The sequence below is a fragment of the Prionailurus bengalensis genome, chromosome B2 (genome assembly GCF_016509475.1).
Source record: "Prionailurus bengalensis isolate Pbe53 chromosome B2, Fcat_Pben_1.1_paternal_pri, whole genome shotgun sequence".
Lineage (NCBI taxonomy): Eukaryota > Metazoa > Chordata > Mammalia > Carnivora > Felidae > Prionailurus > Prionailurus bengalensis.
The window spans coordinates 79,526,675-79,549,545 of NC_057349.1; the positions used below are offsets into that span (position 1 = coordinate 79,526,675).

At 36.1% G+C, this 22,871-nt stretch overlaps 1 protein-coding gene across 1 annotated transcript in view; it reads right to left on the minus strand.

Annotated features, from left to right (window-relative positions):
* Window positions 1–22,871, minus strand: part of RNGTT (RNA guanylyltransferase and 5'-phosphatase) — a 326,083-nt gene that overhangs the window by 231,952 nt on the left and 71,260 nt on the right. Inside the window, exon 9 of the mRNA XM_043591917.1 lies at window positions 8,922–9,057. Within this exon, the coding sequence (XP_043447852.1) occupies window positions 8,922–9,057 (136 nt within the window). The remainder of the gene's footprint in view (window positions 1–8,921; window positions 9,058–22,871) is intronic.

A 22,871-nucleotide genomic window follows, 5' to 3' on the forward strand; every position in this document is an offset into this window, starting at 1 on the left:
ACAAGTAATGGGGAGCTGTTTAATGGGTACAGAGTTTCACTTTTACAAGATAATGTTCTGGAGGGCTGTTGCACAAAACTGTCCACATAGTTAACACGATTGGGCTTGTATCCTTAAAAATGGTTAAGATAGTAAATTTCATGTTATGTGGCTTTTACCACAACTATAAATTTAAAAAAAATTTTTTTAATAAAACCCAGTTAAGAAGGGAAAACAAATTTCCTCTTCTAATCAAACGTGAGAATCAGGAACTAGATTTACCATCTTGCCTGAAAAAAACCAAGTAGACAAAATATAGGCAGCAATACCAAGGCACTGGACATCTAACAACAAAGGACAGTAATCTGTAGGACACAATAAACTATTGTGAGCCCTTACAATTGTCCCAGTTAACTGCCCAAGGGGTTTCCAGGGCTTCAAAGCAGGCAGGGGGATTCCAGGTAAAGCTCAGCAGCCTCCCTGAGTTAAAAAAGAAAACAAAGCAAAAAAAACAGAACACGTTGTTCAGGGAGACCAACAGGACTAGAGTTCTCAGGGCAGAGTATAACAGAGACAGACAGAGACAGAAAAAGACAGAGACAGAGACAGATGGAAAGAAAGAACTACAGATATCCTGACACAGACTTCCATGAATGTTCAACAGAGCATGAATATGAGGAAACTACTCAAGGCTGGGAAAAGAACCACTAAAAAGACTTAGAGGGAACCATACAAGCACTGCGATAAGATGGGGAATAATGCCTGCTGCTAAAAGCCAGGTTAATTCACAGGGCACTGAGGACTCAGAGAAGCATCTTGTCTCAATAGTAAAGAACAACTATCCCTACACCAAACTCTGCTTTAGTCCACCTAACAAATCTTAAAAGCAAGACTCGAAAAGTATAAAACAGTTCCAAGTAAATTACATGCATCCCAGAACAATGCTCAAAATATTTACAGGAATACAAACATATCAAGCCTCCAACAAGGTAAAATTTTAAATGTCCGGCATCTAGTCAAAAATTGAACAGGTATGCAAGGAGGAAAAAATGTATATATACACACAACCCATCAGGAGGAGAAAAACCAATCAAAAATAGGCCCAAAACTGAGAAACATGTCAGAATCAGCAAGCAAGAAAATTAAGACAATTATAATAGTATTCCATACATTCCAAAAGTTAAGCAGAGATATAGAAGACATAAAAAAGACACAAAATGAATTTTCAGAGGTGAAAACTACAGTGTCTGAGGTGAAAAATACTATGAATACAACGAATAGCAATTTAGACACTGCAGAAAAAAAGATTAGTAAACTTGAAGACACAACAAGAGAAACTATCCAAAACAGAACAGAAAAAGTTTGTTTTTTAATGAAAAGAGCATTGATAACAAAATCTTCAAACAGGTGAAGGATAGAAATAGTGGTAAAAAAAAATGTTCTACTTTTAATGAAAATTGTAAACCCATAGATAAAGGATGCTCAACAAACCTAAACGTGAAAAAAAAAAACTGAAGAAAACTACAACAGGGGTGCCTGGGTGGCTCAGTCAGTTAAGTGTCTGACTTAGGCTCAGGTCATGATCTCACAGCTCATGAGTTCAAGCCCCACATCAGGCTCTGTGCTGACAGAGCAGAGCCTGGAGCCCACTTCAGATTCTGTGTCTCCCTCTCTTCCTCTGCCTTTCCCTCTCTCCCTCCCTCCCTCTCTCTCTCTCAAAAACAAACATTAAAAAAAAAACCCACAAAACTAGAAGATACATCAATTTCATACTGCTCAAGAATCTGTTAGAAATTGCTCCACTGTCTTTTGGTATTAAGTATTGCAGTGGAGAAACTTAGACCTTAAATCCTTCAATTGTGGGCCCCACCAAAAAATAAACAAAACAAAACAAAACACCTGCATGTTTTACTTTCCTATCCTCTGTACTTTTCTATATTCCATTCCTTTTTACTGAAGATCCCAGGTATCCACCCTTCTACCTATCCATCCAATATTTCCTGAGCCGAAACTACGTATTAGACATAGCTCTAAGTGCTGGAGAAATTAAGCATACAGTCCCTACCTTCAGAGGAGAGTCCCAGAAAGAGAAGAGAATAGTTAAGTAGCTGGGTCCAATGAAGAGTTACAGCTTTAATGATAGATGGCCATATAGAGTGGCCATGTAGCTTATTGTCTATATCAGAATACTTCTGATATATTGCTAACTATACTAAGACAACAGACATAAACCTACACTCTTTCAGCCAAATAAGGAAAGGAATACCAAATACATAGGGAATAAGCCTAACGAGAAGTAGTTATTTCCACTTGAAGAGTAAGAGAAAGGTATGCTAAGACACTTGGGACCCATGAGTTGAACCCTGAAGGACACAGTGGTCATTTCCTAGCAGGACAGTGGATGAGCCAAACTATATTACAAAGGCATGGAAATGATGGTTTTGAAGCAAATTGTCCAAAGCTCAGTATAGATGGAGGTTATGTTTCAAGGGTTCACAATCAAAGACAATGGCAAAGACACAGGCATGGCCCAGATATAAAGAATATTATGTTTAGCAGTTTGGGTTTCACGCTATGCGCAATGGGGAACCATTGAAGGGTTTTAATGAGAGGAAATAATTAACTGTTCTCTGGAAACCTGTAGACCTCCAAAGCTCATCTCAAAGATAACCCATTCCTTGAAATCCACTCAACTAAGGCCACCTAGGTGACGAAATGTTCTGGAATTAGCAGTAATGGTGGCATAATCTTGTGAATATACTAAAGACTACTAAATTATACAGCTTAAAAGGGTGAATTTCATAGTTTGTGAATTATATTTCAAGTTTTAAAAATAAAACTAAATTTTCTTAAATCCTAAGATCAGTTCCTCAGAATGAAGGAAAATGATGGAACGAACCCCAGATACACAGCATACATTAAATGTCAGCTATATACATTTAATTATACATATTCTGTAAATATAGGCACAACAAAATGACTAAAAGAAGATACAACAAAATGTTAAAATGTAACCTCTTCTTGACAGTTGAATTTTTTTCTACTTTATGATATACAGACTTTCTAAAATTCTAACAATGAGTATGCATATTCCTTTATAAAACATTAACAGTTGAACAGACATGCCATTTTTCCAAGATTCTTGCTATTAACTTTGGTGATTAACTGCTATATTCTCCTCTTAGCCTCAGTATAAAATTAACTGAATTTCACTGACTGTTTCAAATGAATTAATGCCATACTTCTAAACTCCTATTTTCTGCATTTTGTGGGTCAAAGAACATAATTTAGAGAGCAAAACAAAAGCTTCAATGCTCACATATGACAGCCAGACAATTAGGTAGTTTGAGTTATTCTTGGATTTGGAATTTTACAAAAACAATTTGCAAATGAAAATGTAGAAGAAACAGGAAACTACAGAGGACTGTTTTAATTAACTAACTGGAAAAACAGATATGGCAACTATAATTCTGGTCCAAGTAAATTGACATCATGAATCATATTGCTATTTTAAAACTTCACAAGAGTCTATTATGCAGTTTTCATTTGTCCAAGTTCGGGGTGAAAATAAATAGTATTGCTCAGTTAAATCTGCAGATGGTTAAACATCTAATTTTTAAGCATTATTTCCTACCTGGAATGCCCTCAGCCCATGTCCAACAAAAATCTCTTTCTAAAGAAATCTTTCCATATCTAATGCCAATTCCTCTATAAAACATCCTTCATTCCAAACTAACTGGATATAATTTATTTCTCCTCCAAACCACCACAGGACTTCTGTAAAATACCAGTCAAGTTATTGTTTTATTTGAAGGTCTCCCCTGTCACTACCAATTTTTCTCCACCCCTACCCAGTGCAGTAAAATCTCTCAAGGGTGAGGCCTTCTTTTCAACCCTCTGCACTCGGCACAGCAACTTGAACATGAAACGCATTTAAAAACATGAGTTCAACAACAAACTATGCTAAACTATGACAAATGCTGTAACTTAAAAGTCTTTTTCTTCCTTTTATTTTATTAATTATAATGCTAAAAAACTCTATTGTAAATGAGGGTAACACAAACAAAACTATTCTTGCTGTTCCCTTGAACTAACTACCAGAGCTGTCACACTGGCTGTGCAGGTTACAAACGGCAAAACTCCAGGGGTACCAGTCATACCATGTGTGTGTACGCATTGCACACACATGCACATACATATGTTACAAATGTTTGTGTATATATACACATGTGTCATTTTATTACAAAATGGCATTTACTGCACACTGTCACAGGAATGAGAATTTACTAGCAGTCCCCCAGAGTAGAGAGTATAGATACCTCTTTGTTTTGTGACTCTATTTACTCTGCTCAGTCTCTGCCACTCCATCCAACTATGCTATCCTCATCCTGCCTTTAGTACCTGCTCATAGTCATCCTCTCAACCTGGACTCCTACCATCACTTATTAGGAACCACCTAATACATTCCTTGATCTCACTTCCACCGCTCTTCACACGACCTCAACCTCTCACCCTCCTCGATCACATCCCGAACCTTCTCATCACCGCAAACTAGACCTCAGAAGTGACTAATTCAGGGGCGCCTGGGTGGCTTAGTCGGTTAAGCATACAACTTCAGCTCAGGTCACGGTCCCGCGGCTTGTGAGTTTGAGCCCTGTGTTGGGCTCTGTGCTGATAGCTCAGAGCCTGGGTCCTACTTTGAATTCTGTGTCTCCCTCTCTCTGCCCCTCCCACACTCACACTGTCTCTCTGCCTCTCCCTCTCCCTCTCCCTCTCTCTCTCTCTCTCAAAAATAAAAATTAAAAAATTAAAAAAAAAAGAAGTGACTAGTTCAAACATCCTATTCTCCCATCACAGTCTTCCATCTTCTGGTTTGCACATTCAAATAACTAGCTGGTAAATAAAAACAAACAGCATAGGATGGGGGCCACAAGCATTCAGGTCACTTGGAAAGTGGGATTCCCTCTGTTAAACAAATATATATTTTATGCATGTGATTTTCATCAGGATCATTCTATCATTGAGAATTTAAGTAAACATTCACAAGCCACTCCCTATCATCCCAATAGTGGATAAAAACCAGAAAGAGGAGCAAATTTCATCTTAAGACAAAAAAAAAAAAAAAGCATTCTCATACAAATTCCAAAGAATTATTAGCCACACATAATTCAACCTGGCTCACAAAAAAGATACAACATTGAAGAAAGTTTGGAAATTTTTTACACGGAAATAGCATCCCTATAGAAAGGGAGACCTGAAGTTGCAGGAAGTTTTATAATAAAGATGTAGAGTCCCTTTTTCCTCCAAAGAAAGACAGTGAAGGTGTGGCCAAGAGATAAACCATATAACCCAAAACAGCAGAGAAAGATGAATGGTCTTAAGACAAGCCTACCAGAGATTACTCTGCAGGGAAAAGTATAAGCTCATTGTTGTATAGATTTGCACATGAAGTACAGCCTAACTTCTTAATCAAATAGCGTATTCACCCAAAAGCTAAAGAGAGCAAAATCTAAGTGGCAAACTTCAGAATGGCCAGGAGATTGGGTACACCTGGACTGCCAAACATTAAACTGTATGCTAAAGTCAGAGTATTAAAATCAACCTAAAACTACCACTGAAAGACCAAAATATTAATGGAATGAAAAAAACAAATCAAGAAAGAAACAATGATATATAAGGGAATCCACTATACAATAAAAATAATATATCCAATTAAAAAGGAAAAACAGACACAACAATAACAAAAAGGGAAAAACAGATTCACTGAATGGTGTTGAGACAACAGTTTAGACATTTGGAAATAAATAAAATCATATCCTTATCTTATTCCTTCTTTCAAAATGTATTTCAGATATTTCAAATATTCAAATGTATTTAAATATACAAATAATACCACAGAAATACAGGAAGGAAATACTGGTGGGTATTATAACAACTGTAAAGCAAAAATATGAATAGGAAGGAAAATGAGTAAAAATTTCTTAAAATGACACAAAAGGCAAATATTAATTACTAAGATGTTTCGGGTGCCTGGGTGGCTCAGTTGGTTTAGCGTCTGTCTCTTGATTTTAGCTCAGGTCACGATCTCACAGTGGTGGGATCAAGCCCCGTGTCAGGCTCTGCTCTGACAGAGCAGAGAGCATGCTTGGGGTTCTCTCTCCCCTTTCTCTCTCTCTCTCTCTCTCTCTCTCTCTCTCTCTCTCTCTCTCTCCTAAAATAAATAAATATTTTTTAAAAACCCTATTATAGTAGTTTATAATTTTACCAACATAAATTTACCTATATAAATTCAAGCTCGTGCCACAGAAAACACCAAAAAGTAAAATACATTTTTTTCCAATATCCATGTCAGAAATACCCTAACAGACAAAAAAACTCTTATAAATCAGTAAGAAAAAGGTGAAAACCCAATAGAAAAACATATAAAGGATCTGAGCCAGCAACTCAAAGAAGAAACACAGTAACTCATAAAGAATAAACTGTTAAACCTCATTAACAATTCACATAAATGCAAAAAAGAGGTAAACATTTACTTACTATGTCTCAGATACTGTTATCAGCACTTTATAAACTATCCAACTTAATCTTCACAACAGCACCAAAATCTAAGTACTATTTTTCGCCTCCCTTCACTAAGATGAAGAAACTGAGTAAATTATTTAAATCCCTCATAAAATAACTGATAAAGCCAGTAAGGCACCATCAGTTAAGCGTTAGGGCTCTTAACCACTATGCTATACTGTCCCATAAAATAAAAAAGAAGTCTTTCCCTCATCCAATTAGAAAATATTCAATTTTCAAAACCCAGCATTTAAGACAACGTACATATCCTTTACAAATGGTTCGTAGAACTGTGCATGTGTTTAAACGTTCTGGAGAGAAGGGTACCAGTTACATCTGTCAATATTTATAATTGGCATGCCACAGCATGGGGAACAAGGTATAGCCTACTACCATCCCTTTCTTAGAAGCACTACTCCTCCTGCACTCCAAGTGGGAGTGCTGCCATCAAGTGACCAGCCTCCAGTGTCACTCTTCCATGGATACGTAACTCAGGCAGGCCTTTTGAAGTTCTCCCTGTGATTGACATATGGATGTTGAAGAGAAAGAGTTTTCTTTCTGCTTGCACTATAATGCAATTTGCCTCTCATGTAAAAGAGCCTTAATGCAGAATGAGACCAAACAGACAAGTAAAGCAAAGAAAGAGAAAGAACTTGGCCAGTATCCTTTGAGCCCCCAGATCCAGCCAGAAGCAGGCCAACCTGAAACAATGATTTGTGCCAATAGAGTTCTTTCTTTCCTCAGTTACTTTAAGTTGGGCTTCAGTAACTTGCAATCAAAAGTTTCTTAATACACATTATAATCTTACCTCTAAGAATCTTAGTTATAAAACTGCACAAATGTGAAAGGAAAAAGATACAAGGATATGCATTCAAGTGTCTTACTAAAAAAAAAAAAAAAAAAAAAAAAAGTCAAAATGCCCACCAAAAGAGGACTGGTTAAATAAATTACAGAAGTGTTTCTTAAACTTGCCTGATTAGAATCACTTGAGCGTTTTCTTTTTCCTTTTTTTTTCTTTTCTTTTTTTTTTTAAACAGTTTATTTATTTTGAGAGAGAGAGTATAGGAGAGGGGAAGAGAAAGAAGGAGAGAGAGAATCTCAAGCAGGCTCCATTCCATCAGCACAGAGCCTGACACAGGGCTCAATCCCTTGAACCGCGAGACTATGACCTGAGCCAACATCAAGAGTTGGATGCTTAACTGACCAAGCCACCCAGGCGCCTTTCACTTGCATGCTTATTGAAAGTACAGATACTCTGGCCCCTGGGAGAGTCTAATTCATTAGGTTGAGGTTGGGCTATTGAGATGGCTCATATTTTTAAAGAGCATCCCCTACAAAATTTTCACAGTCAAGATACTTGGATACCCCAAATTATAGTGTTTACATATACAATGGTACATCATTCAGACATTTATGTGAGAAAGGTGTCCAAAACAAATTGCTACATGGGGAAAAAACACAAATCACAAAAATACATGTAATACTTGGTTCTCTTCACACAAAATATGTAGCTATACCTGTGTATATATATTTAACCAGAGCACTCATTTTTAATCAAAGCAGAGGTTCCAGCATTATTCAGAATCTTACTGAGTCCCAACTACCCTAAAGCACCTATGTTCTGAGTTGCTATTACTAATAAAAATGTTATATACCACACAAGCAGACATAAGACAACACTGTGGCAAAGAGAAAAGTCTGGAACAATGTTCATCAAAATGGTAACAGAAGTTACTCCAATGGTAGGTTCAGGTGATTTTTACCAGCTTTTTTCTAATGTTCTATATACTATTTTAATTTTTATTTACAATGAATAAATATTTTCAGAATTGGTTAGAAGAAAGCTGTTTGTATGGAAGAAAGTTAAAATATTTTTAACCAAGTAATTTTATGGATTATTAAATATAGATTTTCTGAAATGGGAAAATTCTTATTAGCTTTCAAACTTCAAATGTTAAAGTACAGTGGTTGCTTTCAAAGGCATGATTCTCTTTAAAGAGCCAAGGGAAATGTGGTATGTTGTATCACTTAATTAAAATTCAATTTTGACATATAAAATAATAAAATTAGTCTTTTTGAACAAGAATTATTTTTTTTAATCACAGAGAACAAAAAAAATAGATTTAATTTTGTTCATTTACTCTCAGACTCAAGACAATGGTCAAGTGAAAACGAAGGTAAGAGAGAAATGAAATTTAACATCCTAATAAAAACTAGATTTCTTTCTTTACAGGTCAATTATACCTCAATTTAAAAAAAAAAAACTAAAAAAGAACTAGATTGTAAGTTTCCTATTGGATTAATAAAAATACAATTTGCAAGAGAAAGAAAACAACAATGTTTAATTTAAAAAACAAAAACAACAACAATATATGACTTACCCCATCCAAGAGAGTATTTGATAAATGTATACGGAGATCTTTACGAAATGGAAATTCCAGATTTGAAACATGAAACACCGAATTATCTCTATCAATCATAAAAACTTCATTTGTGCCATCGATCAACATCATATACCTGTAAATGAAACATTAAAAAAGTAATATTGGTGTGCCTGGGTGGCTCAGTCAGTTAAGCGTCTGACTTCAGCTCAGGTCATGATCTCACAGTCCGTGAGTTCAAGCCCCGTGTCGGGCTCTGTGCTGACAGCTCAGAGCCTGGAGCCTGCTTTGGATTCTGTGTCTCCCTCTCTCTCTCTGCCCCTCCCCACTCATGCTCTCTCTCACTCTCAAAAATGAATAAATGTTAAAAAAACAAATTTTTTTTAATAAAAAAGAAGTAATATTAACAGTGCAATTCTAGCATAGGGTCGTAAGAAATAACAGTTCTTTTTCCTTAGACTTACAATAGTTGCATAAAATAACGTTCACTAGATCCCCCCACCTCCTGGCCCCAACCATTATCATTCGGATTAAGTTTTTAAAATATTTTTTTCTATAAAAACACCCATTTTTTTTTTGGAGACAATGTGATGTCAAAGAGCAACCTTATGTCCCATCTTAAGAGAGAATGGTTCTCTGTTATTAGATCTTAAACATCAAAGTTTACAAAACACACATACATCTATATGTAACTACTGCATTTTCTTAGCCCAACAATTCTATGAATTAGTAGTTATTACTCTCTCCACTTTGCACTAGGGAAAAAGAGGAAACAAGTGATTTGCAAATGGCTGGACCTCAAACTATCCAGTGTTCTTCTCCTACACTTCAGTTAGCAAAACAGCTAACCTTTCTCTTTGAATCAAGATTATGATATAGCCAGATATCATCATTTCAGGTACAATTCTCATTCATTTCTATAAAATTAAAGTTTTAAATATATTAAACAATAAACAAAATATCTTAAACATTTTCAACATTCCTAAGGATTTTTAATCAGTCCTTATCTTCTTAGAGCCAATCAATTTATGGGGCAATTTCTATACTTCAAAATTCATCATTCCTCAAATGGCCAAGTTACCATCACTGCTTCCCCATCAGTGGATCATCAAGAACGAAACTGTATTTCACACCCTATCTAAAAATAAAGTCCAAATGGATTCCAGTTGAGAAAATCACAGATGGATATGCTGTGCTACCAAATGAATATGGCAATATGTGGGATGAAAATGAAGATGATATCCAGGTCCCAAAATCGCCAAAGGAGAAAAAGTTGACAGAAATAAGAAAGTTAAAAGGCATAAGGCTCAAAAGAACAGAATTTTATTTTACTAAGTTGTTCTTGCTGGCTGTTCATTAAAAGAGTGTCAGAGTAATAGTCTGGATATACTACTGAGAATGAAGAATGCTGACCCACCTGCCCAACCTCCTGCCCAAAAGATATGTCAGAAAAAAGAAGCAACAACTGAAAGATGGAGCTCAATCAAGTTAAGGCCAGCGGGTAGAAGAAACATTAAAGGAAACCTTAAATGAAGAGATGGAAGGTAACATAACAGAGGTTAATATAACAGAGGATAATTTGTTTCCCATAAACAAATGTTCTAAAGAGCAAATATACATGTTTAGGAGAGGAGAGGAGAAATGGGAGAGCTGATTAAGGTAAAAGAAGTGTGTAACAAACAGGTTGAAGAGCAGCAAGGATGATGAAAAGAGCTTACATTTGGAGACTAAATTGGAAGCATGCTGTTACTAGTGTTTTCAAAATAATTAGTCCCAGCAGGCCCCTGGAGAGAAGGTGGAGAGCTCAGGCCCTTGCTACGTATTGAAACAGCTGCAGCCCTAGCAGGTATGGGTTGTGGACAGTCAGGTTACACTAGGAAAAATAAAACCAGCCTCAGTCTGGAATGACTCTGAGAGGCTCCTAAACCAACTACCAGGCCAGCAGGGTGGCAGACAACAGAAATACTTTGATCCCAAAGCACTCCTGCACATGCTTTTCAAAAGCAGCAATTCCTGATTGATAGGGAAAATCTAGATTCCTTGGAAGAAGTCAGCCTTGCCCTGGATTATGTTTCAAACAAAATTTACATCACCATAAGGAAAGGTCAAATAAAAAGCAACTGTGATATCTTCTGCAAAAATGGTACTGAAGATATAATCCATCACGTTGTTCAAGGACTTAGGCCAGCACTTTGCAAAGCTTAATATTTGCTTTAAAATGTATTTCGTGGCAAAATGAATTAGCGAAACAATATATCTTTCTCCTAGAAAGTCAAGATATTAGGATGTCAAGGTGTTAGGAATATTCAGTTATGAGAAAACATAAAAAGTCTCCTTACTAAAAAAAAAGAAAAAAAAAAGAAGTCTCTTTATTGCAATAAAAAGGAAAAAAAGGCATCCAAAATGGTAAGGAAGAAGTGAAACTTTCACTATTTACAGATTACCTGATATTTAGAAAACCCTAAAGATTCCACCAAAAAACTACTAGAACTGATAAGTGAATTAGGTAAAGTCACAGGATACAAAAACCAACGTACCAAAATCTGTTGCATTTCTATACACTAATAGGGAAGCAACAGAAAGAGAAATTAAGAAGCAATCCTGTTTACAATTGCATCAAAAATAATAAAATATCTAGGATTAAACTTAACCAAGGAGATGAAAGACTTGTACTCTGTAAACTATAAAACACTGATGAAAGAAATCAAAGTTGACACAAATAAACAGATATTCCATGCTTATGGACTGGAAGAAAAAATATTGTTAAAATGTCCATACTACCTAAAGCAATCTACAGATGTAATCCAATCCCCATCAAAATACCAATAGCATTTTTCACAAAACTAGAACAAATAATCCTAAAATGTTTGTGGAACCACAAGAGACCTCAAATAGTGAAAACAATCTTGACAAAGAAAAAACAAAGCTAGATGTATCACAATTCCAGACTTTAAGTCATAGTACAAAGCTGGGGTATTTAAAACAGTATGGTACTGGCACAAAAAAAACCCAAAAAAACAAAAAAAAACAAAAACAAAAAAAAAACCACACACACATAAATCAATGGAACAGAAAAAAGCTGAGAAACAAACCCATGAATATATGTTCAATTCATCTTCAACAAAAGAGTTAAGATAATGTGATGGGAAACAGTCTCTTCAACAAATGGTATGGGGAAAACTGGACAGCTACATGGAAAAGAATGAAACTGGGCCATTTTCTTATACCATACACAAAAATAAATTCAAAATGGGTTAAAGACCTAAATGTGAGACAGGAAACTATCAAAATCCTAGAAGAGAGCACAGGCAGCAATTTCTTTGACATTGGCCACAGCAACGTTTTTCTAAATAGGTCTCTTTAGACAAGGGAAACAAAAGCAAAATTAACTATTGGAACTACATCAAAATAAAAAGCTTCTCCACAACGAAGGAAACAATCAACAAAACCAAAAAGGCAATCTTTGGAATGGGAGAAGATATTTGCAAATGGCATATCTGATAAAGGGTTAATATCCAAAATCTATAAAGAACTTATACAACTCAAAATCTAAACACACACACACACACACACACACACACACACACACACAAATAATCCAACTAAAAAATGGGCAGAAGACTTGAACAGACACTTCTCCAAAGAAGACATACAGATCACCAACAGACACATGAAAAGATGCTCAACATCACTCATCATCAGGGAAATACAAATCAAAACTACCATGAACTATCACCTCACACCTGTCAGAATGACTAAAATCAAAAACACAAGAAAGAAGTGTTGGTGAGGATGTAGAAAAAGGAACCCCCTTGCACTGTTGGTAGGAATGCAACAATGCAGCCAGTATGGAAAATAGTATGGAGTTTCCTCAAAAAAAAATCAAAAACAGAATTATTCGATAATCCAGCAATTGCACTACTGGGGATTTCCCCTAGGAATATGAAAATACTAATCCATTGCACCCCATTGTTTATTGCGGCACTATTTACAATAGCCAAATTATGGAGGCAGCCCAAGAGTCCATTGATACATGAATGGATAAAGATGTGGTATACACATACAATGGAATATTACTCAGCCATAAAAAAGAATGAAATCTTGCCATTTGCAACAACATGAATGGAGACAAAGTATATACTGCTAAAACAACATAAGTCAGTCAGAGAAAGACAAATATCATGATTTCACTTATATGTGGAATTTAAGAAACAAACAAAGAGAAACCAAGAAGCAGACTCTTAACTATAGAGAATAAGTTGATGGTTACCAGAAGAGAGGAGGGAAGGGGGATGAATGGAATAGGTAAAGGGGATTAAAGAGTACACTTATCATGATGAGCACTGGGTGATGAATAGAATTGTAGAAGCACTATATTGTACACCCGAAACTAATATAACACTTTATGTTAACTACACTGGAATCAAAATTAGAAACTTAAAAAAAAAAAGAGTCTGTTTATCTTATTTATCCCATTATCCTTAAAACTTAATCCTGATATCTGTTAGTATTCAGCAGAATTAGTGGTCTACAGTCACAATTTGAGAATGGCTAAATTATGCTAATAAATTTTAAAATTCACCAAAAAGAGGTGGTTTTCCTCTTCTTTTCATATGATGACAAAAATTATATTTCCCTTTTCACTGGCTGCTCAGAAGCTCAGAATTAAATATAATGTTGAAATAGAATAAATATTCAATCCCAGGATGCTGGCATATTTTTTTTCCTGTCATAATTATTTTCTATTCATCCATACTTTAACACATATATATGAGATATATAGATATAGATATCTTACTACCAGACCTTTCTACTTCAAGTAGAATATTAAAAGAAAATACCGTCTATGTACACTTATTGTAAATAGATTTAAAAGATCAAGGAAAAAAGGCTTTAGAAGATAGAATTCAATATAAAGGATTGCTCATGGGAAACAAGCTTGCATCTGCAGAGAGATACCAGAGAAATTATTTAGCAGTTGGTATTCAGGGATTCTTCTGCACATATAAATTTTCAGGCTTTGGAACAAAAGTTTCTGGGGTATGATTTTTTTGGTTTGAATTCCAGTCATTCCAAATCATGTGTTCTTTTGTTATATGATATCTATGAAAAATAAGGAGCTTGTTCATGTTAGGGAGGAAAGATAAAGAATGTAAAAATATTCCACATGACTCCAAAGTCTCTGAAAGCAGCCAGATTCTTTAATAAAAAAAAAAAAAAAAAAAAAAAAAAGGCCACTATCCCATATACTGTTATATGCTGGCAAGACACTAAACAAATAACCCAAGCATAGTTAAGTGTTGAAAAGGTAAAGTACACAGCACTACAGGAGCATACAAAAGGTGGGACCTGTCAGAGCGTGGGGGTGGGGAAAGACATCCCAGAGGGATTCTCATGGAGCTGCTCACAGCACGTTATCATCACTTACTGAGCAATGACCATGCACGGAGCAAGGAGCAATGTTCAGAGTGCTTGACATTAACACATTTAAGCCTTACAGCAATCCTACCATGTAGGTAAAATTATTATCCCCATTTTCCAGATGAGGAAGCTGAAACACATATTAAGTAACTTGCTCAAAGTCATAAAGCCGGCCAAATAGCAAAGCTGATATTAAAACCCAGACAATAGCCTGTCTCTAACCTCCATAGTGTACTGCCTCTGGCATGCATTATGCAGGAGTTAGCCAAGCAACTATGGAATGGGAGGGTAAAGGAAAGGGAGGTAGGAGTGCTGACAGAGTTTGGCACACAGTCTACCAGGTGCAATATCTTTGAGACAAAAACGAATTTGCATGTTCTGGCAATTAAAAAAAATTTCAGAATACTAAGCATAAAGAGAAAAAGAGGAAATGGCATGGCTTGAGGCTAGAGAAGTAGTTCCAAACTTAGGAATTAATGAAAATCTCTTTTTCACTTTATTACTAGAAAATGGAAAATCCCTTCTAGGAGACAAACAGAAACTATATGGGTAATTCAAACCAGATTTAATAGAGGAAACTGGTTATATAGATATTGAAATGCTGAAAAGGTAAAAGGGGAAGGCTAAGGGAATCAAGAGATTAGTAACTGCAGGAAGCACTACCACCAAAGGGCTGGGGGAACAAAATGAAAGAAGTGCATCATGAGAAGCTAGGAACCTGGAGGAAGGGCATTATGGGGCTATGCCTGAAAGAGGGTGAGGAGGTCCATTGAGCTAGGTGTTCAAACCTCGAAGGAGTAGGCACCACATAGCTGATACCTTGGCCTCTAAGGAGAAGAGCCCTGCAGCTCAAGTTTGAAACTCTATGGAAGAGACACAGAAAAGAGGTTGCTCAAACTGCTTAGGGGACACAGCCCAGTGGGTGAGGAAGAGATGCAAGTGGCACTCCATCTATCTAGAATGTACCACCCAGAAGCTGGTACCTGTGAGAGGGAGTAGCAGGGCTGGTGCTGGGAGTATCAAAAGAAGCTGGAGAATGAAGTGATAGTTATGTTTGGCTGCTGGAGGTACAAAGAAACTAGAAACAAGCAAAGTCCTTTCTCTTATCTCCCAAATTCCTGCCAGGGCTCCCACTGTTAAAATCCAACAAGAAGTGAGCTGGCAAGGGGATCTGAGAAATGTAGTTTGCAGAGTCCCAGTCTCCCACTATGATTTAAAAGGTGGACTAAAGCTGAAAAATAATAAGTAAATAAAAGGCAGACCACCGAAAGGCTTTTAGCAAAATTACAGCATAATCTGATTTGCATTTTTTAAAGTTCACCCCCACATAATGTGTTGGAACCAATCCACAGACCAGAGATATTATGAAGCTTCTGTTGTATGCCAAGTGGGACTACAGTAGCAAGGATTACTCAGAGGTAAATGGATAAACTCAAGACATTTAAGAGGCAAATTAACAGGACAATATGTTATGGATTAGATATGGGAGTGAGGATATAGGAGAAGTCAAGGATGACTACCTAGCTTCCAGCATGAGTAACTGGGTACACTTTATTTACTGAGCCATGGAGCATTTAAGGAGACTATTTGATTTAGCTTGGCAGAAGTGACAGATCCCGTTTTAAATATGGATACAGAAATTTTTGTTTTCACACTGAAAACCAAAAGGCCTTTCCTCGCAACCAGGTTAGAAATAGGCTCAGGTTCTAAACTAGACAATCAAATATTCCCTTCATAAAAATTTTAAGTTCAATGAGTAACAGAGAGGCACAGGAATAGCTCAAAAATTATTCACAGCAACAGCAGAGTCACTGTCAACAAATGCCAATGGTGGCTTCCTACTCAAAGTGTTCCTGTGTCTGACCTTGCTCAGGTCCTTGATGCCTGCCTGCCCTTGATTCATACCCACTTTCCCAGACTGGTTCTCCTGAGATCCTTCCAATTTATTCCTTTGCTGAAATTAGCCAAAGTCGGTTTCTACTGCTTACTGTCAATATAATGCTAATGGATATACTGGTTACTTTCTTTTTCTTTTTTTGCCCACTGTATAACAGGTGGATTCACGTACTGTAAATGTGCCTATGACGTAACCTCACTGGTATGTCCCCCAACCTACCCTTAATACCAGGGGTTACATGATCCTAGCTCTTTACATAATAATTTCATATGAAGATTCATGCCATCTATTTCCTGTCCTTCAACAGAGACAAGTGTGTAACGTTAAGCCCAGAGTTTACTTTCCCTTTGTATCTTTTGTCTCCTAAGAGTATACAGCCAAACCTCTACTGTTTCTATACCAACTATATTTCCTCTCGTCTCTATTACCAATAGAATTGCACCCAAGTCCCTGAAACCCAATTCTCAAAGTTCTAAAAGTACACAGAAATAAATTCAGTTATACTAAAGTTTCTTACAAAGAAAATTCAGTTTAGAGACACTTCCCTAGATACAATTATAAACCTTAAGAGCAGGTGACCAGACTCTGCCCCCTACCTACCAACACTTGTCACACCCTGTTCTACAAACAATGCAAAACAGCTGACCTGATAGGCCAAACACCTGCTTTCTTCCTTCCCAATGGGGGGCTTTTGCACACTTTGCCTTTTTCTCTTACTAGCTCACTACTCAGTACATTTTATCTACTGTAATCACTTTTACAAAGTACATCCATGTCTCCTTTAACCCAGTTTTTTTTTCCTGTTTCTTTCAACTCCTAAAAAAAAATGTTACGTATATTTTACCAAAAACTTTCTCAAATAGAAAGACATTTTCCTCCTTCTTATCTCATTCACTTAGTTCCATTAATGAGCCTAAGAACACTCTGATCAAGGCTAGTGACATATCGATATCAAGCAAAACTGAAAGTCCTAAAAGACTTTCATCCACCTACACAAAATAATCAGTGTCACAGAGTCTCCTTCACAATCTCCATAATACTCTCACTCTCTTCCTTATCCTGTAAAAGCAAATCAGTATTCCCCAATAGAATTTTTAAACTAGTCAAAATAGTGTTTTTTATAAACTTCCTACATTTGTTACAACTATAGTTTGGTTAGTTACCAGTGTTGGAATAGTACCTTCTGTCATTTTTCAGAGCTGACATATAGAGTAAGTAATATAGGTACCTTAGGAATTAAGCAAGCTCTATAGCCTAAGTTAGGAATCCAAACACCATTTAAACTAGAATTCTATGGAAACACAGCCTAAAGTCTACCAAAATAAGTTCAGGAATCTCAGAGAAAGACTTCTGGTAAGTTTAGGAATCAATGTTTGCATTACTTTCACAAAAGGAACAATAATTGATGATAGAACAAGGTAATCCTACACATGAACTTTTAAACTAATTGCTATTTACCTGTTTATGTGACAAAAATAACATTTCAACCCCCGAAAGAAAAACTATTTAAAAGACAAGTAGAGCTTTACCTTATTTCATCTTCCAGAAACTCAAAGAATTCACATGAAGGTCATTCTATTTTCACACTAACAGAACACACACACATATACAGTAATACCACCACTACCACCACCACCACCACCTTACCTTTTTAAAATTTTTGAATGCTGCTAACAATCACTGAAATGAAGATACAATTCTAACATATTCTCTTCATCAAAACTACCAAAATTTTCATTCAGCATCATAAAAGATTCCAACCCAACAAGCAATTTGATTTTGATTTACTGATTCTATAAGCACAGAAGTCTTCTTCAAAAAGATCAGCTCTTTTTTTTAAGACATTAGGGAAAAATTAAGCAAATGTGAGTAAAGTATGGACTTTAGTTAATAAAAAAAGGATTAGCTCTTTTTTAATCCTCATATCACATCAATTTAAGGTCATGAAACAGATGTGATTAAGGTTTTATGGTCTTAAAGTCACTTTAAGCCCTCAGCTTCATTCTATTAAGTGATCACTTACACACAACAGTAATTAAACAGACAACACGTATTATTTAATTTTAAATTGCAAAGCCCATTCACTTCCCCACCAATTTAATTGTCAAATCTGTCTAACCAGCCTTTGATCTTAGAATGTTGAATGGATATTAAATGGCAAGCCAACAGCATGCCACTGAACATTTAGACAACTCACCAACATGTAAATATCTTCTACCTAAGCACAGCCATCTTTATTTTATATGTTGTTTACACAGCAAATTTTCTTTTTTTTTTTTAATATATGAAATTTATTGTCAGATTGGTTTCCATACAACACCCAGTGCTCATCCCAAAAGGTGCCCTCCTTAGTACCCATCACCCACCCTCCCCTCCCTCCCACCCCCCATCAGCCCTCAGTTTGTTCTTAGTTTTTAAGACTCTCTTATGCTTTGGCTCTCTCCCACTCTAACCTCTTTTTTTTTTCCTTCCCCTCCCCCATGGGTTCCTGTTAAGTTTCTCCGGATCCACATAAGAATGAACACATATGGTATCTGTCTTTCTCTGTATGGCTTATTTCAGTTAGCATCACACTCTCCAGTTCCATCCACATTGCTACAAAGAGCCATATTTCATTCTTTCTCATTGCCACGTAGTACTCCATTGTGTATATAAACCACAATTTCTTTATCCATTCATCAGTTGATGGACATTTAGGCTCTTTCCATAATTTGGCTATTGTTGAGAGTTACACAGCAAATTTTCTACTACGTCTCTTCATCTACTTTTTTTTGTTTAAGCTTGGTACTTGGTAAAACTTAGTCTATGGAAAAATCATCAGTCAAACAACTCTCACTTTTATTTCAATTTAGGTAATTCATCGCAAGCAAATCTTGAAGACCTACGGGTATCTACCATCAAAAAAAAAAAATCACAAATTCTCAAAGGTTTCTCATTATAGTATGTGTGCTTATTTCTATTAATAGGTATTAATAATTTTCAAATATAGATGTTTGTTTCAAGACACCCCTCCAACCAGCAAGATTTAGAGTATTGTTCAAAGCTTAAAAATCAACACTATAAAAGTTTAGCAAGGCATAGGGCCCATGTCAGTTTCTAAATTCCTCCCTCCATTCCACAGAATTATTGATACATAATACAAATAATCAAGTGTGTAATAAGATATAGCACAAATTTGTTCCAAACCACCCAACAAGTAAAAAATAACTTAATCTGCTTACTTTGTTTACATGTGCCAATAGTACAAATGCTATCATTATGGGCTTTGAAAAGCCTATAATACCAGACTCAATAGTGCTTGCTATCTAGATCCTAAAGAAACAGGCAGGCAGATTAGAACCAAAAATCTCATCAAATATTATGAAATGATTCTAATGGTCCAACTCCTAAGTATGTACTTTAACTTCAGAATTGCAACTTCTTTATCCCTTTCTCATTTTGCCATCCTCTACTGCTCAAAAATTTGTGCATGCCTGTTTCTAAGCCTATATGTCGTAATAGTACACCATCTTATTCCAAAATACATATCTTCAAACTCTTACTCAAAACTCCCTTCCATGAACTCTCTCATATCAAAAACAGATCCATCCAAATCACTCTATCACTCCCAAGTTTTCCGAAAATTATAATTCTATTATGTACAACAAATAATCGCCTCTGGTAGAAGAAAAGCATACAAGAAGAAAGTATGATCCTTAAAATCCATTTTAAAGAGTTTCAGCTTTACTTTGTAGTTGATCATATTTATAGCTGAAATGGAAAAAAAAATTTAAAAAACGATATACTCTAAATTTATTTGCCAACTTTAGAGTTAAAGGTATTTGTATTATATACCATTAATTATATGTGAATATATAGTAAATAAGGTTGAAGATATCTAAGGCAAGATAGAAGGCATCAACAAAGAAAAACACATGGAATGGGGTGCCTGGGTGGCTCAGTCAGCTGAGTGTTCAATTCTTTATTTCAGCTCAAATCATGAGCCCAGGGATGTGGATCAAGTCCTACATCAGGCACCATGCTGAGCGGGAGCCTCCTTAAGATACTCTCTTTCTCTCTCCCTCACTCTAAAATAAAATTTAAAACATTAAAAAAAGAAAGATACATGGAAGTCTACAATGGTAGTTAAGAACATGTATCCCAGACACTCTTCTTAGGTCTGTGATTCTGCACAAATCACTTGACTGCTCTGAGACTCAATTTCCTGGTCAAAAGTCTTCACCTCTCAGGGTACTTGAAAGAATTAAATAAGGTAGTCATCAAGATAAAAAGCTTCTGCACATTGAAGGAAACAATCGACAAAACTAAAAGGCAACCTACTGAATGGGAGAAGATATTTGCAAATGACATATAGGATAAAGAGTTAGTATCCAAAATCTATAAAGAACTTATCAAACTCAACACCAAAAAAAACCAAATAATCCAGTCATGAAATGGGCAGAAGACATGAATAGACACTTTTCCAAAGAAGACATCCAGATGGCTAACAGACCCATGAAAAGATGCTCAACATTGCTCATCATCAAGGAAATACAAATCAAAACCACAATGAGATACCACCACATACCTGTGAGAATGGCTAAAATGAACAACTCAGGAAAAAAACAGGATGTTGGCAAGGATGCAGAGAAAGGGGAATACTTTTGCACTGTTGGTGGGAATGCAAACTGGCACAGCTGCTCTGGAAAACAATATGGAGGTTCCTCAAAAAATTAAAAATAGAACTACCCTACAACCCAGCAATTGCACTACTAGGTACTTATCTGAAGGATACAAAAATGTTGATTTGGTGCACATGTACCTCAATGTTTATAGCAGTGTTGTCAACAATAGCCAACTTATGGAAAGAACCCAAATGTCCATCAACTGATGAATGGATATAGAAGATGTGATGTAGGGGCGCCTGGGTGGCGCAGTCGGTTAAGCGTCCGACTTCAGCCAGGTCACGATCTCGCGGTCCGGGAGTTCGAGCCCCGCGTCAGGCTCTGGGCTGATGGCTCAGAGCCTGGAGCCTGTTTCCGATTCTGTGTCTCCCTCTCTCTCTGCCCCTCCCCCGTTCATGCTCTGTCTCTCTCTGTCCCAAAAATAAATAAACGTTGAAAAAAAAATATTAAAAAAAAAAAAGAAGATGTGATGTATATACACAATGGAATACTACTCTGTGATCAAAAAGAATGAATTCTTGCCATCTGTAACAACATGGATGGAGCTAGAGTATATTATGCTAAGCAAAATAAGTCAGAGAAAAACAAATATATGATTTCACTCATATGTGGAATTTAAGAAACACAACAGATGAACACAGGGGAAGGGAAGGAAAAATAAGATAAAAACAGAGGGAGGCAAACCATAAGAGACTCTTAAATACAGAGAACTGAGGGTTGCTGGAGGGGAGGTGGGTGAGGAGATGAGCTAAATGGGGGATGGGCATTAAGAAGGGCACTTGTTGCGGTGAGCACTGGGTGCTATTTAAGTGATGATGAATCACTGGGTTCTATCCCTGAAACCATTACTACAATGTATGTTAACTAATTTGAATTTAAATAATTTTTTTAAAAATAATTAAATGAGATAGTACACCCATGTTCATTTCATAACAGCACTACTCACAACAAACAACTAAATTGTGTGAGCAACCCAAGTGTCCACTGACAGATGAATGGGTAAGAAAATGTGGTACACAGTGGACTATTACTTACCATTTAAAAAGGAAATTCTGACGTGGCACAACACAGATGAACTTTAAGGGCATTGTGCTAATGATATAAGTCAATCACAAAAAGACAAGATATTGTATGGCTCCACTTATATAAGGTACCTAGAATGATAAAAGTCAGACAGAAAGTAGAATGGTGGTTCCTAGGGGCTCGGAGAAGAAGGGAATGGAAACTATCATTTAATGGATATAGTGTTTTAGTTTTGCATGATGAAAAGAGTTCTGAAGAGGAAAGCTAGTTGACATTTGTGTACATTATGAATGTATTTAATATCACTGACCTTAAAAATGGTTAAGATGTTACCATCTTAAAGATGTTAACAACTTTCATGTTATATACATTTTACCACAATAAAAATAATAGAAAGAGAGAAGGAATTAAGCAAGTTACTACATGAAGGGTTCAAAAAGTACCCAGTACATGGTAATAAAATGTCAGCTATTATTATATTGTGTCCAAGGCACATAGCAATAGTTCATCAAAGCTGGATATCATTCTCATTAATACTACAACTAGTATTTTACACAATCCAAAAAAGAGTTTAGGTTACTGACAAAACAAACTCCGGGTAAGACAGAAAGGATCAGTGTTGAAACTCTGTAGACAGGAAAAAAGACAATCCTTCTAATGAGAGAAGAAAAAGAGATAAATGCACAAATTTTGAAATGTAGAAAAACAAACCATAGATTACCCACAGCCCACAAACTCAAGCTTGTAAGTATATTTACACAAAAGTAGACAGCAACTACAGTAGTTACTTAATTCATTTCTCCATGAATAGGTGTCATCCAAGTAAATTCTGTAAAATCAGAAGCTGTACTACTTGAGTGAGCAATGACTCAAAACAGAACTCAAATTAAAAAACAAATCAGGTGGATTTCTCAATCTGTCAAGAAACTTGTTTTCTAAACACTA